At 35.3% G+C, this 17,452-nt stretch overlaps 2 protein-coding genes and 1 pseudogene across 2 annotated transcripts; all 3 read right to left on the minus strand.

Annotated features, from left to right (window-relative positions):
• Positions 1 to 856: 856 nt before the first annotated feature.
• Positions 857 to 956, minus strand: LOC127089590 (uncharacterized; annotated as a pseudogene).
• Positions 957 to 4,270: 3,314 nt separating this feature from the next.
• On the minus strand, positions 4,271 to 7,356 carry LOC127084841 (pyruvate kinase, cytosolic isozyme). The gene is made up of 3 exons (XM_051025363.1): positions 6,761 to 7,356; positions 6,309 to 6,433; positions 4,271 to 4,399 (listed from the first exon to the last, which is right to left on the minus strand). Exons 1-2 carry the CDS (start codon positions 7,136 to 7,138, stop codon positions 6,347 to 6,349), a joined length of 465 nt encoding a protein of 154 aa, XP_050881320.1. The 5' UTR covers positions 7,139 to 7,356; the 3' UTR covers positions 4,271 to 4,399; positions 6,309 to 6,346.
• Positions 7,357 to 7,583: 227 nt separating this feature from the next.
• LOC127084840 (transcription initiation factor TFIID subunit 6) lies at positions 7,584 to 12,214 on the minus strand. Its single transcript, XM_051025362.1, has 12 exons — positions 11,930 to 12,214; positions 11,759 to 11,845; positions 11,552 to 11,653; positions 11,328 to 11,436; positions 10,668 to 10,762; positions 10,443 to 10,580; positions 9,853 to 9,948; positions 9,486 to 9,610; positions 8,857 to 8,989; positions 8,393 to 8,518; positions 8,067 to 8,178; positions 7,584 to 7,939 (listed from the first exon to the last, which is right to left on the minus strand). Exons 1-12 carry the CDS (start codon positions 12,053 to 12,055, stop codon positions 7,686 to 7,688), a joined length of 1,503 nt encoding a protein of 500 aa, XP_050881319.1. The 5' UTR covers positions 12,056 to 12,214; the 3' UTR covers positions 7,584 to 7,685.
• Positions 12,215 to 17,452: the final 5,238 nt, after the last annotated feature.

Below are 17,452 nucleotides of genomic sequence, written 5' to 3' on the forward strand. Positions count from 1 at the left end.
ATTTAATCTAGATCCAAATTTTGTTTTACTTTTCCCCCTAATCATCAAAGTATCATCCTCCTTAGCTTTACGCAGTAACCCTAGAAAAACGGTAGATCGATTCATTAAGTCCCTGTGGGATCGATATCTTTTAAAACTACACGATTAGACTGTGCACTTGCAGTTAGTACCCCGATAGACTCATAAAGTCGCGATCAAGTTTTTGGCGCCGTTGCCGGGGACTTCTATTTAGTCGATATCGTAACTCTTCTGTTACGCTGTAGAGACTAAGGCAATTTTTATTTTTCCCTTTTTCGTTGATTAGTATGCCAGACACTCGCTCACAAGGCGAACCGTACTACTTACGAATCAACGACGTTGAACGATATCTCCGATTATTACGACGAATTCGGGAGTATCGTGCTAGAAACAATCTTCCTCCAATCGAAATTCCTGATCTCAAAAATCTTCTTCCTTCGACAATACCAGCGATGGCCGAACCAGCTCGTGCTCTTCGAGATTACGCTGCTCCATCGCAAGATGAGCCGCATTCGAGTATTGCTCCACCCGCAATCGAAGCGAACAACTTCGAACTTAAACCTTCGTTGTTGCAGGCAGTGCAACAGAATCAATTTTCTGGAAATCCTACCGAGGATCCAAACCTTCATTTATCCGTATTTGTCCAATACGCTGACACTGTTAAAGCTAATGGTGTCACTTCATAGGCAATTCGACTTCGTCTCTTTCCTTTCTCGTTAAGAGATAAAGCTAGAAGATGGCTTCAGTCTCTTCCTTCCAACTCAGTCACCACATGGAATGAGTTGAAGAAAGTCTTTCTTGCCCGATATTTTCCCCCAAGCAAAACAGCAATTGTTGAGAGCCCAGATAAATGGATTTAAGCAAAAAGACAACGAGTCTCTTTTCGTAGCATGGGAAAGATACAAGGACATGATGATACTTTGCCCACACCATGGTTTAGAGGACTGGTTAGTAATTCACACCTTCTACAATGGTCTCTTGTACAACATAAGGTTAACAATAGACGCCGCCGTCGGTGGTGCGCTTATGGATAAACCTTACACCGACGCTTATCAACTTATCGAGAGCATGGCCCAAAATCATTATCAATGGGGAAGCGATCGAACAATGGTAGAAAAACCTCAAACAAAAGGGGGCATGTACGAGAGAAGTAGCCTTGATCATGTTAATGCAAAAGTGGATGTTCTTGCCCAGAAAATTGAAAGTTTAAATGTATCACCTCCAGCCACCGTGGTTGCCGTAACTCAGAATTGCGAAGTCTGTGGAATTCAAGGTCACACTCCTACAGATTGTCAACTCCTAACAGAAATCTAAGCAGAGCAGGTGAACTATGCTCAAGGAAATCCTTACTCGCATACCTATAACTAAAACTGGAAGAACCATCCTAATTTCTCATATAAAAGTAACAACGTTTTATACGTGTCAGGTCAAGCTCCCAGTCAAGCTCCAGCTATACCTCCTGGATATCAAAAGCCGATCCCATCTACACCTAACAATAACGTTCCTAGGAAATCCAATTTGGAAATCATGATGGAGAACTTCATAGCTTCTCAACAGCAAACCAATAAAGAGTTCTTATATGAAACTGCTTGTCTCATGCTAGCTACCATGAACACAGATTTACATACGAGGGATTGAGATGAGAAAAGAAGTTACATTAAGAGATTAAAAGGAGAGACACGAGACGCAGGTCGTATTTTAAAACCCAAAACAAACAAAAAGGATAACTAAGGCCATAACTGATCACCACAAGGCAATAATAATAAACACATTATTATTATTAATTTTAATTCCTTTAATGACTTAAAACCAAATTAAATTTTGGCGACCGATCACACTACGCAGAGTTAGCCGGGGGTCAAGAGGGCAGCGCCCCTTGCGGGGTTGTAGGGGCAGTGCCCCTGTCCGAAATTTTAATGAACAATTCATTTGAAACCAGCATCGTTTTGCATTAACACAACTCTTGCGCAATCACAAAACGGAAAACCCCGAGAATTCTGACTCTATGAATGTGACGACCGTCACAAAGCCCATGACGAACGTCACGCCCAGCTTGTTACGACCGTCACAGGCCCATGACGAATGTCACGCGGCCAAAATAACAGAAACGCCTAGAATTCTGGATCTGTGAATGTGATGACCGTCACAAAGCATGTGACGACCGTCACGTCTAGCTTGTTACGATCGTCACAGGTCCATGACGATCGTCACGCGGCCAAAAAAAACCAACGCTTTGAAACAGTCAGCAAACGTGTTCCAACAAGCCCTCAATCCACAACTCCTTGACGACACAACCCTTGCGCCGTCACTAACCCTAATGCACCAATTTCAGACCGTCAAACACACCTCGATTGTTGATTCAGTATGATTGATCAACAGGTCATTGCTTCACCATACTAATGTCGGATTCCGAAGCAAATGACCATTGATCGCTCAAAGGAAAACAACCATTTAGTGTTTGAATGAACGAAACAGAAACAGTATATCATATATACCGTACTTTGCATTAGGATTACTTATATCATATATAAGTTGATCGGTCTCAATTGCGTAACCTATGGACGATCGATGTATCACTGTTTCACCATACTAATGTCGGTTCTGAAGCATAGTCAACATCAATCATCCAACTCGTACACTCATGATGCCAAATTTAATTACCCGTTTAATTAATTGATTCATTCTGTCTTTTAATCATATTAATACAGAAAATAAACAATTATCTGATTCATGGTTTCGTAAGTGGCTCTGATACCACTGAAGGAGAATTACGATCCAAAACGCAGCGGAAATTAAAATTTTCTCCTTTAGAGATCCTTACAAATGGTCATGATCAGTGATAGAATATTTACCTCTTGTGACGATTGAAACCTTTGGTGCAGATCTCTTGTGACGATCAAAACCTTTGATGCAGATCCACGGAGCGATCACGAACGTTGAACGATGACAACGTCTCTACTCAGTCCACACGAACGGATTCCTTCAATCTCAGTGCTAGCTGGTACGAATGAAGGCTTTGAGTGAGTGAGTGTGTGTGTGTGTGTGTGTGTGTGTGTGTGTGTGTGTGTGTGTGAGAGAGAGAGAGAGAGAGAGAGAGAGAGAGAGAGAGAAACGAAAATAATGCAACCGCGATGAATGCTTCTGCACAAGGGTTCTATTTATAGAACCACTTGTGTGGGCTTCAAGCTAAGAAGTCCACTTAAGTGTATTTTGGCCCATATCTTATAATATGTCCAAAATCACTTAAGCCCATGGTACCTTACCATATTTCGTATTCTACTTAAGTACACTGTACCTTACGATGTTCTACAACTCACTTAAGTGCATTGTACCTTACGGTGTTCCTTAGTTGCTCTATCTCTCATCAATCCGTCCTTTATGTGTGACCCTGTAGGTTTTCGCGGCATTGGCAATTATATTAAATCATGTATTTAACATAATAAACAGTGAGCGGTATCTAGCAACACATCACTACTATCCAAGACACGAAAATGTCATGTGATCTGACAAATCCTTCTGTGATAATACTTATGTGCATAATTACCTTTTAGCCCTTATGTCTATATTGAACACAAGGCATAGATCGTGTCATCCTTGTCCAGTTCAATATTGGGCCCATATACATTTATCCTGTTACGCAGGATGGGCAAATTCCATCTAGGTCACTCATGTCCCTCAGCATACTTCGTAGAGTACCCATCAACTGTCTTTATGGTTATCCAGTTACAGACAACGTTTGATCAGCAATAAAACACTCGACTCTACATCTAGGATCCATAGTGGTTTCAGGTCGAAGAGTGGTATACATCATTATCACCATGAGAATAACTTATGACATTTTGCATAACTTTCTATATAGTATTCTCATAGCGGGTCAATCCGGTATAAATATTACTCTTAATATTCATACCTATGTTTAAGACTTGATAACTCCTTATCCATGATCCATGAGATGTGATCATCAGTCTATATACATAATAGTCTTAATGCTTTAATGTTATCTCATTTCACAATAAAACTCGACTACGGATACTTTAAGAATAGTGTCTTTATGTTTAATGTGATCTCATGATCAAGTCACACTTGATACATTAAACGGACTAGCTATTCTATGGACTTTATTAAACAAACATAATAAAGAAAAAGCCATTTATTATTAATAAATAATTCGATACAAGTACCAAAAATATTGGTCTCTAGAGCTTACATCAACACTTCCATCATCCGCAACTTTCTCGACATCACTGTAACTCTCCCTTGGTCGCTTTATCTTATAGCCATCACGAGCGTATCCTCCGCTTGTTGATGTTGCCGCCACCACCTCTAACTCGGGTATATATTTTTCTTGCTTTTACTTCTGTCACTATCTAGCTTTGTGATTCTAAAACCAATAAAATATATTATTTCCATTTTGCATTGAAAAACGATTGTTCAAGGGCTTCGTTAAACTTTTTCTTTTATAATATTGTATCCAAATTTGTTTTTGAGTTCTGTGTTAACAATGGTAAACTAATTATAACTTCAAGTCACACGTGTAAATCCTCTTACAGTTTTACCCATCACAATGCTTAAACATTTTTTAAGATTTGTTTAAAAATTTGATAATTAAAGTGCACAGTTCATGGATCTAAAATTTGAACAGAGGGGGTATAGAAGAGTGAAAGGAGGATAGTTATGATGTGTTGAATGTTTGTTTGAACACGAACAGGGACAAAACAATCATCAAGTTCTGCAACTTTTCTCTTTTTTTTTTTTTTTGTTTCTAGTAATATATAGATAATAGATAAAGAGATGTGATACTCTTTTAACCCAAAACCACATGTATCTATCAGTGATACACATTAACTTCTTTTCTTTTTTTTATTTAGTGAATGAAGGATTCAATGAAAAAGAAAAGCATACATGATTTCTCTAACCTCACTTTTTGGTAACGTATCTCAAAATATCGGTGAGTTTCTACAATTTTCTTGTCCATCTAGTAAAAAGGTTCGCCATTTTCTCTATTGCTTAAAACTTAAATGTGCATGATTATAATGAAACTTCAATGTACAGTGGTATCTCCCATTTGGGTGGCTAGTTAAATTATGTTATAATTTTCTTCTTCATCAAGCGTTGAATTATGGATGCATGTTAACATGCAGCTTGCTTTTAGTGTAACAGCAAGATAGAAAGCGAAATATAAATTATTTCTTTTAGTATATTTATGAAAAACACATAAATGTTGTTGGTGCTGGATGAGTATATTATCTATGTGAAACAGATCGATGTAATTAGAGTTAGAATTATTAATTTTTATATTTTCTATAATTGCTCTTACTAAGGTAATTCCAACTTGAATTCAACAAGTATAGAATTCCAAACAACATTTCTTTGAGTCATATCATCAAACACGTGGTGTGCTTGCTCAACACCATCTTGATAAGAGAACAAGAAAGATGATCATATACGTATTAACACTACTTAGATGCAAAAACTGTTGTTGGTATGCAAAGTTTTGAATGAGAAAAATATATAATTAAATATGTTGAGCTCTAGCTTTTGTGTTTACTCTCCCTATTAGCATCATAACTTCCACCAAAAACCAACTTATCTCCCTATTAGTATCATAACTTCCACCAAAAATCAAGTTAAGAACTTGAAACTTTTGCTCACTAATATATGCATTAGCTATCTCTACCTGTTTTTTTTCTGTTGTAAAAGTTTTATTTGAAAAAGAAAGTGGCTTTGATGAAAGGTTGAAGATAGAACAATGACAGTGTCAACGACCTCTGTTCCATGAACCTAGATCTTTTTTTGGAACCCCATAGTCTAAAGCATTTTTATGCGGTCAAGAATTATGTTGACTTTAAATGATATGGTGTTCAATGTGGCATGCCACGTCAGCTTCCATTAAATCAAATAGATGACAATGACCAAAATTGTGAACGAAAATTTTTAAAAGGACTATTGTTTGAAGGAAAAAATTTTAGGGACTAAAATTAAATATTGAGATATTCACGAGGACTCGATGCATATTAACCCTATTTTAAATTAAAACCAAGGCTTTTGCAAGAGAATATTTACGAAACTAATCATTTCTGAAACAAATCTCATTGTTTATGAATTTTATGAGAGTAAAATACATATTAATTTCTATAGGTATAATTAGTCATCAGGTTTCTTAAATTAATTTAGAGTTGTATTTTAGTTTTTTAAAAAAAAAATATTACACTTTGATCCTTTAAAATTAATTTTGTTAATATTATTGGTCTTTTCCGTTAATTTTGCAAGAAAATTTTAAAAGAAATTACCAACATAACAATTAGGTAATGCCCAATAGAATATCTTCTCAACTGAGATCACCACGTGCCACCATGAATGCGTCAATTTCACGCAGGATTTTGTCAAAGTTCATGACTCCCTCCTGATTCTCAACCTTGAAATGAAATTCCACAAAATCATTAATTAAAAAACATAAATATATCAAAACAAGACTTCCGAATTGGGGAAAATCCTTAGCACATGGAAGAAATGTAGACACAAAAGTAAGTACTGACTTGATCAATTAAAACATAAAAGAATAATAGTAAATTACATTCAACTTAAGAAGATGGTATCAACAAGTAGACAAGTACAAGCAAGGGGAAAATCATCCCTTTCTTTTCACATCATCTTATATAGAACAAACACAAACAAAATGAAAGGAAAAAAAAGTAATCATTTACATTATTAAAGTTGCAGAAGAATGCAATAAAAACACTACCTTTGACATCAACTTAATATGCTTTGCATGTGGCTCTAAAATCCTGCGGACATTAACAAGATCCGATCTTTTACGAACAAATGAAAGAGCAATCACATCAATATTTTTAGGGACACCCCATTCAAGAATATCTTCCTTATCTTTATCAGTAAGAGTGCGAAGATCCACCACAACACCAGGAAGATTGACATTTTTCCTTTCACAGCGACATCTAATTGTACCGGCTTCTTGATCACAAGACAAAACAATGAGAGTGATTGTTCCATCAGAGCACGAAGGCGTAGAGAATAACAGTGGATTGCATAACAGACTTGAGATTGTTGAGGGTTTCTTGATGATATTCATGAGTTCCATGTGAAAAATTGAAACGAGCAACATTCTTGGAAGCTTTAAAAAGCTTTTGGATCATTTCAACAGATCTGAAAATCCAAAGTACAGACGATTTTGGTTTTAGGAAGGCGGGAATCATTAGGGAGTTGGTTCATGTTCCCTTCAATGTCTATGTTCGACATTTCTAAATCCACCGATAGATAGATCTATTTTTCTTTCTCTTTTATTAGAATGCTACATACAAGGTGCTACACAATCAGAACCTCAAAATTACTTTAGAAATACTGCACAATATGCCATGTCATATTTTAAAAATCACCTATTTTAAAAATACTGCACAACTGCCTCGTAGGTGATTTTTAAAATTTAACTGCCACGTTTTTTCTATAAAATTTAACATAAGGGACTTGAGGGATTAGGGCGTAAGGGATTAGAGCGTAACGTTTTTTAATTAAGAGATTAAATCAAAACAATAAATTAAGGGACCAAAAGATGAATTAAGTCATATCTATACTAACTTCCAATTTATTCGGCCACAGAAACAGTGACCGAGTTACATGTATGCACTTTCATCTGCGAAACAAATCTATCAGTACTACAAAAATATAGATGCTTCAGGTTTTGGTATAAATGATAACAAACTTTCGCCAAATAATTCAAACACTGGTGGCAGCAATTGTCCTGCATCTATGTCATCTTTCCAAGCCTGAGCTAGAACGGAAGAGTTTTCTTTGGACAATTGACGACCTATTGATGATGGTGCGCCCATCATGGGTGGAAACCCACTTGTCGACCCCTGCGTGTTGTCAACTGACATGGAATTCATTGGTACCACAACCCCAGTAACACCTGTTGCAAATTAAGAGATGGCTAAACTATCAAGTTAACTCTTAAGCTTTCAGGGGTTAACAATTCTTATCACAAAAACGGGTTAAGTCACAAGTAAACTCTCTTATGCATCAAAATAAAATAATACCTGGCACTGCAATCATGGCTTTTCCATTGCCACTTAATGCTGCGCGAGTTGGAGGGGAGAGCAAACTGCTGATTCCTTTGACCTTTTCATGCATATTTTGGCCTACAGCACACTGAAAGGTCTATGATTTCAGTAATAGTTAAGTACAAGATGTTCAGAAAAAACAAATAGATTGAAGCATAACTAAAATTAGGTATGCTGCCAAGTCATTCAATGAAAATTGAGAACACTGTCAAAATGACTCTGACAACACATCATTGGAAAACAGTGTACTTTTTTTCTAGATTGTAACAAAATTTAACTCAATTACAAAAGTTACAACTCACCAGCAAGGCTCCATAGACTTGCCATGCTTCTTGCCTTTTTATTTCATTCTTTTGCTTCTCAAGTTGCATTTCTGGCACAAGAAGATGCAAATATGGCTCGAGATTTGGAATTATAAGCAAGCGAACCTACTCAAATGAAGGAACATCGGGAATTAGTTGGCATACACAATTAGATGTTCTAAATCACAGCATAAAAGCCACCCAAGAACTCCAAAAAAGACAAATTAAGGATGTAAAGAGTAATGTGTTAACAACAGATGCATAGATTTGAGATAGTAACACCAAAGTTTAGGGGAAAAACGGAAGAGCGGCTTGTATTAAAATTAGTCGTAGCTGATAGCTACCTTCATTGAGCAACTAACCTCAGAAGAGCATCATATAATTAATGGAACCAATTTTAAAACCACAAGCCGTTATCTAACAGTCCTGCTAATATTAAAACACAGAGGCTAGAAGATGTATACCAGTCTTGATCCAAGAGCTGCTATTCCTTTAATTGCACCATAGTGTTGAGGCAGAGCTTTTGTAGGGTCCAAGAAAGTATGAAGAAATGTCCTTGTTACACGGGGCTGAAGATTGTGATACATATGCCCAAATCTGTAAAATTCAGACTAGGAACATAAGAAAACAAAAAATGTAACCAATTGATGCATACAAGATTAGAATTTCCAATTCTTCTATAGTTATAATTTTGATAAATTTCATATATCCTCATTACACGGGGCTTATGAAGCATGGAGTCTGACATTGACAAACAAAAGGCATCGACACCAATATATATTAAAATTTAATTATAATTAATTTAAATAAGGTATTTAAAACAAGATATATTTGTCTTTTATCGAATTTAATCCTTCTACTATAACATATGATATAAGTAACAGCCTCAACAGCCAGCATTTAACGTTAAGCATATTGCACAGAGCAGTACAAATGGACCTCTCATTCCTCTTTTTTGACCTATTACCTCAAATATGCATTAAATTCCCATTTAAGGAAGTAAAAAAAAGCTGAGAACTATCAAATTAAATCATAATTGAACGAGCTCTGCATTAATTTATACTCTTAGCATCTATTGAAAGAAGGTCCACACCTTTTACATATCAAAGCAACAAGATTAGCGCTGAAATCCCTAAGCTCCCAATGATTATCGGACAGTCTGTTTCCAAGCCTTTTTGCAACAATGCAGGTAATGATAGGCGGCATCAATTGGTGCAACTGATAGAATTTGACAAAAAATTAGATAGAAACTAAAATTCAGAAGACATGTATTAAAGATCAAGTTTCAGTAAACTACAACTGCTCTTCCGTCTTTGCTTCAGAAAATCAGATATATCCAAAATTTTGATTGAGTCATTATGTTATTTACAATATAATAGACCAATGATCAGCCTTACAACCTCATAGACATTGTTATAGAAGGAAACATGCAAAGATGATTAAAATAGAACCGTACTTACATAAAGTTCTATGTGTATGTGAGGATTTTGCAAAAGGCTCCGCACAAGGCGCATCGAGGCAAATAAATTATTTAAATTATGTAGATTTCGTGCCACCTGATAGGACAAGGGAAAAAAGATAAAATGAGTACTAATAAAGTCAATCTCGCACTATATATAAAAAGTTGGGTTAAAGGTGTTTTTGCCCCTTGCCATTCCGAGTTCTGGTTTTCCCTTGTAAATTTTTTTGTGATTCCACCCTTGTAAATTTTTTTGTGATTCCACCCTTGTAATGTAAGACTTTTTAGTTTTACACCCTGACTGTACAAATTACATGATGTGGCTGGGAAAAAATACAGAACTCATTCCAAATGGCAGGGGGGCAAAAGTAGAATTGTCCAAATGGTAGGGGACAATACTATTACTTTTTTAGATTCTTTGTAAAGTCAGATGCCAATAGGGGGTAAAACTAAAAAGTCTTATATTACAAGGGTAGAGTCGCAAAATAAAAAGCTATAAAGAGGAAAACTGGGCGAAATGGCAGGGGGCAAACGCACCTTTAAGCCTTAAAAACTTAACCGAAATGATAATATACATAAACTTGCCAATACCTCATCAGCAACAAAGCGTGTAAAATAAGGAACTAAAGGATGGAGCCCTGAGTCAGTTGCCAAGGTGACCAGTGCTCTTCTGAAAGGAACGGACCCAGGCTTATTCAAAATCAGCTCTATTATTTTTTCGTAGTAAAGCTGTAGAGGAAACAAGGCGGCTCATTAATGCTGATCAGTAAACAAGAAACTACTTCAAGAATAATGCATCCCATATGATGTGTATACCTGAAGCTCTGTCGTTATTATATGTTTAACAGGTAATTTAACGTCAACAGGAAGCCCATCTTCTTTATATTCAGTTTTTCTTATCTCAGGGGTAGCTGCAAGTAATACACGGAAACAAAAATTTTAATAGTTGGAAAATCAAACTTCCCAATTGTGTGGAACAAAATAAAAAGGAGTTAAATCATGCGGATACAACAACAACAACCAAGCCTTATCCCACTAAGTGGGGTCGGCTACATGGATCAACTTCCGCCATAATGTTCTATATAGGACTATGCTTCTATACAAATCGTTAATCTCGAGATCTTTCTTAATAATTTTTCTTATAATTTTTCTAATTCTTCCTCTATCCTAAGGTGTTTGACTCCTCTCCATCTGATTTACTCTTCTTACCACAGAATCTATAGATCTTCTCTATACATACTCAAACCACCTAAGTCTATTTTCCACCATCTTTTCTACTATAGATACTACCCTGACACTCTCTAATCTCGAGATCTTTCATTTCAGATGACAAAATAAAATTCACGCTAAATATAATCTTCAATACTATAGCATGTAGGCTTAATAGGCAGAAATCAATAACGGTAATATAAACTAGGCAACGAGATTTCGCGAACCCAATAATATACTAAGTCGCACTTAAATCTAAATAATCACCTTCAGTTGGAGCGTTTTCAGGTATTGCAGGTTGCACGCCTTCAATAGCCAACCAATGACTAGTAATCGATGTATCAAGAGGTGCTTTTGGTAAAGGTTCTTCAATCAGCTATTAACATCAAGAAAAATCATGAGAAAAAAAAATACATATCAAGCAATTCTTCAACCACCTCAATTAACACAAAAAAAAAGTCCATAACTATAAGTACCTACAAAATTCTTACATCTTTAATATCCACATCCCTGTCATCAATGTAGAACAAACCATTATACCCGGGAGCTCTTTTGAACCGCAGATTATCATTAGAAGCGAAACCATATATCGGCTGAAACATACATAAACAATACAATCCAAGATAAAACTTAAACGGCAACAATTGCGACATCAACCATTACCGCGTAATTAAAACCCTAAATAAAAATCAATTTACCTCTAAATTTCTCAATGCGAGTGCACTATCAACATCCTCAGCAATGAGAAAAGTTCTCATGGAATGGCGCATACATTTAATAGACTCCTACAAGTAAAATTCAAAAATCAAAATCATTGATGAAAAATTGAAAATTGGGGGAAATGGGGTTTAAGAAGAAGACTAGTTTACCTGAATGATTTCGCGAATGCGATATTCAAGATCGGGGGCAACGGCGAGGGAAACATCGGAAGATAAATTGGTGATGCCAATTGTTTGTGCAATTACTTCAATTGTTTCCTTTGGAATCGCGCTCATGATGCATTCAACTTTTTCAAGGAATTGATTCAAAGTGGTGTTGAACTAAGCTTTGATGAAGTGTTTTTCCGCGAATTAAGAATGAATATTTTATACTCTTGTAGTTGTGCAATTTTGATTGATCTTGATACAAAAACTCATAATCGAGTTTAACTAATTTCTTTAAACAAAACAAAAAATCAATTTAAATCGATATAATTGAACTCGTTTTTCATATTAATTTTTGGATATTTAAATTTATATATTTTAACTTTTTTAATTAATAATAATTTTAGTATATTAAATTTAATATTATAGAATCAAATCAAATCAAATAATAAATTATATTCAAAATTGAAAATTAACTAATAATAAATTAATATAATATATCATACTAATATTAAAAAAATATTAAAATATATATACACAATTTAGTTTGATTATGAAAATTTAATCTAAATTCAATCTAATCCTAAGATTCTACAAAATAGAATTCATTCCCATTTAATAATATTCTATTTATGCAGTTGTTTGGAATTTTTGAATTTATTTTAAATCGGCCTAGATTTGAATACCCTACGAAATATTATTGAATTTTTATCAATAAATTTTGTGTAATATTTATAAGAAATATAAGTCATCATTATGGTATTATGTTGTCTCTATTTATTAAATATATGTCTTTTGTATTGACAAAATTAAAAATATGTCAAATGCAAATTTAGGTTGACGAAGATAAAATGTTGAAATTGAAGTAACTTATATAAAAATAAATCGACAAAAGGAAAAATGATCATCAAAGACAACTGTCACGATCATTGACCTGAGTCTTTTAATCATTTTAGAAATAATAATAACATGTCTAATACATAAAATATTGGAACTTCCAACACGATAATCATTGCATTTTCCATTACTATTGTAAGCATTCCACAAGTGAGCATGATGACTACCATTGTAGTGAATGCGATTATTTCGCCTTCATCTAACACGCTGGATTCTTCCAACATGTATGATAGGTCATTTCAAGTTGCTCATTCGAGTCAGTAGCCGACCATAACCAGACTATGATGTGGAAAATATAGTGTCATTAACGAACTTTCTTTTGTATACTTCTAGTAGTTTTTCGTTGATGATTAAACCAAGTATTTTGAACGTCTAAGAACTTCATTAATGAGTCGATAAACTTGTCATTTGACCTTAACCATTTGGCCAAGGGTATTTCAATCTAGATTTTTCAAACATTTTGAGATATACACCACATAATCTGGTTTATTAACGAGTGGACGACAACAACCATGGGACAATGAACATGTTCATCAACAAATGGAATAGTTATCACACTAATGATAAAAAAAATATAAATAATATGTGTGTTGTGTCATGTGTCTAAATGCATAAGTTAATTCAAACATTAGGAGGATCATATGAAGATATAAGAGAACCATGTGCCAATGACTTGGCTCCTATCAATACCTAGTGGTGAAGCCACATCATCCTTAAGGAAGGTGGTGACCACTCCATCATATTTTTTCAAAATAAAATTTATATATTTTCACTTAAGAATTTGAATACAACCCAATATAATAATGCAAACAATTAACAATAACTAGGCATGTGTGATCTAGTTTGTTAAAGAAAATGAAATGGTAGTGTGTAAGACAAGCAAAGTAGCATACAATAGTATTAGGGATGACAATCATCCATCCCCAATGGATGTCCGCAAAAATTATCCATAATGAATATGGTAAAAACTTACAAAATGGGCATGAGCATGGGCAAGGACAATTATCCACTAAAGTAAACGGGTATGGGCGTGGGTACGTGTACTTTAGTATCCACCTATTTACTGATATTTTTAGTAAACAATCACGAGTTTGATTCACTTAAGAGATTAAACTTGAAAAAATCTTAAAGACAATAGATGCAGAAAAATGCAAAGAAAAGTGTTTGTGGTTGATACTTAAATACTTAAAAATTAACAAACTGAATGTAAAAGCAGAATTGATTTGAAGAAAAAAGTAAAGAAAAAACATAATAAATGTCATAAAATAAATGCTTTAATTGAAAAGGCTTAAAGAAATTTAAAAGATGGATGCAGACTCATATATTTCTCACAAATCGTTTCTCTTTGTGACCTGCATAATTTCATCCTATAGAGAATGAGTGAAAATTTGAGACCTCGATCCCATACACTGAGATTGATTTATATAATAATACAATAGTAGTCTTAGACAACGGGTAAATCCCATGATCTGACATGTATCCCACTACGTAGGCTTCATCATTATAACTTGCTTCCACGCGTCTTCAAATATAAAATTATTGAAAACCAACCATTATGTAGATAACTATGTTGGTAAATGCCTTGAACCTTTTAACTGCTTCTATCGAGATTATTTGGTCGACTACTACAGTATAGTTGAGGCATCTCCATATCACATAGTCTTTGGACTTAAGAATATCCTAAGTCTCTAACATCTATGGACGTGTCGATCTCGACCTTTGTAGAAGAGCTGATTTATATAAATCTCTTTGATATTTTGGATATGTTTAGAAGAGAGGGTGATCCTAATCTTGTGGATATGTTTCAGAGACTCCTCAAAACAAGCATTTGCATCGACTCATCTGATAAGTTAGTCGAACCACCTTAGTCGACATAATTAGTATGTCAAAGCCTTTGATTGAAGCTCTTGACACTTAGCATTTTTCAATGTAGTTACTACCATTATTTGTTGACTTTCTTCAGCTAGAATTTTCAGGCTAACAGATGCCCCCAAAAAATGTCACTTTCGATCATATGTATCAGATGGAAGAAAGGTGACGTTTTTAGTAACTACTCGACATTGTTCATAATATCCTTCACATGTCACATTAATTAGATGTTTTTAGCCATCACGACTACTTTTCACCAAACTGTCACGTCACGTCACATACATGCGAGCAGATTGTCATCATCACTCTAATTTCCTAGGATAATTATGGGCACGGAAGTAAATGATATTTATAAAAATAGTTTAATTTAATTTCTTCCCAAAAAATAAATGCCACGTGTCTATCTCGAAACGACACTTGTCAATAATTTTTTAGAGGGAAACTGATTTTTTTTCCTCTTTGTGGTTATTTATACGTTTCTTCAATGTCTCTTTTCCTTTTCCACCATCTTCTTCTCCAAGATCCTAGAAATTCCTTTGAGATTTCTACAACTTTTATTCTCGTCTTTCAAAAATCTCATTTTTTTCTAAAAGTTCTTAAGAATCAACAACGGCTTCCAAATATCTTCCTAAGCATGCACCATAAGTTCCTTCTGTTGCTAACATCTCAGGCCATATTCTCAAGGATGATTGCACTTATGTCCCAGAACCTCATATGCAAGAGGGAAAGACTGCATTCTAACGTATTAATCTCATATTCCATTGCAGGTATTACTCCTACTTGTGTGGGTCCTCTACCTAGGCTAATTAAGAAACCCCTGAATTTGGATCATTTCTTCCCCAGTATCCCCTTGTGTGAACCCTTGGTGTTTAAGGACGAGCCTTTTGATCCCGGCTTCATGAAGATTTTAGTGATCTCCTTCGACCAACAATCCTTCCTACATCAAGTGGTCAGATAGGGTCAAACAAAAGAAGGAAAATGTATGGAAAGATCAAGGTATCTTCGACCTGATACAGCTCTTAAGAGTTGGCCCTAGGTATAATCCTTTAACTTACCATGTGGAATGATAACTCCAATGCTTTTTGACATAGTAGCAATTGTTGGTCTTCGACCAACTGTGGAAACCTTCAACCCCACTCGGATCAACAAAACCAAGCCTAATTTCACATTTGCTCACCATAGTTATAACACGTACAGTAAAGACCATTATGCTTCGACTGACAATGTGAGCACCCAAGAACACATATAATTCCTTACCTATTGGATATATCACTATGTTTTCTTCTCTAACTCCCTTCAAGTGGCCAATAAATTTATACCTCTGGCTACTCAGCTTCATGAGAGAATGAATATCCATCTCAGTAAGCTAACTTTGTATGGTCTATATGAATCTCTAGAAATTGCCTCTCGAGACCTCAAGGCACAAGTAGACCCTAAGATGAGATACCTTTCCTTATCTTAGGCGTCATTTGACTCTTACGATTGTGGCTAAATGCCACCTTTGAACTTTCCCTCATGACTAACGTTGTACATGACCTAGACAGGAGAGTCGAAGGTTTAAGGCTTGCCAAGATTACGCCAGATGAAGGAAATCATGCATCGAAGGCAACCTTCAAAACCCACTTTTACATGTTTTATGATTGCAAAACATTCAATTCGACCATAGCTATGTTCTTCAATCAAAGTCATGTACCAGACTGGTTCAAACAACCATTCCCGTCTTCCTCACCTAAGGAGCAAAGAGAAATTGACGTCATTTGAATATAACTTTTTCAACCCTCCATCGTGTCAACCAAACTTTATTCATTTCGATCAGGTATTAGGGTGAATGGTTATCATCCAAACATGGTACCTAGGCAATTTGGCTTTAGCCAATTCTTGACAAAATCCCTTATTCCAAAAATAGAATATGTCTTCGTTGTTATTGATGATTCAAATGAAAAATGGCTCCATAAGTGTATAAAGTTCTTCAAGAAAAAGGTTGTATACCTCAATCCTTTCAAATTCTCGCCTACTATCGAGGCGTAACAAATCCTTTGGTCGCAGTCCAACGTCTAACTGATGCATTTTCATTTCTGCTCAAATAAATTCAAGTCTTCTAAAGATACTTCGAAAAACTTCTAAATTTGAAAATCCCTCCCTATGTCAAAGATAGGTATAATTTTGCTTTAAAATTTTAATTTTTTAAACTTCCACCATTGCCAACCTTAGAATTTGTTTTGACCATTCTACCACCAATTCCATACTGGCTCGCATGTGAGCCTTTATTATCTTTAAATAATAAACGGGAAAAACTTCATCATAAAGTGATAATCGACTAAGTATCACATGGATAATTATAGAAGTCATCTTAATGTTGGTGTCCAACATGTTCAAGTCTGGGAAACTATCTCAAAAGGTGAAATACAAGACCACTAGGAAAATTTTGAACTTTCCTTTACGTTATACTTTACTTACTTACTCGTGTCGACCTGTTTCAATTATTCCCCTTAATCCAAAAGAATAGAAGGAACCACAACAAAAATACAACAATAATGAAGGAAGATCCTGATCCAGCAAGGGAAACCACACGTGTAAAGAGAAAACACTTACCTTTCGCACCCTCAACTATGCTCGCCCCATCCTATTTTTTATGGACTTTTGCTCGGCAGGCCTAAAATGGGCACATGTCCATTTACCACCCCTTATGCAATTCAATTAGTGACTTTCTGGTTTGACCACCGACCCCTTCATTTGCCGGGTCAACGGCAGAGCCAGGTTTTA

Source organism: Lathyrus oleraceus, chromosome 5, assembly GCF_024323335.1.
Source record: "Lathyrus oleraceus cultivar Zhongwan6 chromosome 5, CAAS_Psat_ZW6_1.0, whole genome shotgun sequence".
Taxonomy (NCBI): Eukaryota; Viridiplantae; Streptophyta; class Magnoliopsida; order Fabales; family Fabaceae; genus Lathyrus; species Lathyrus oleraceus.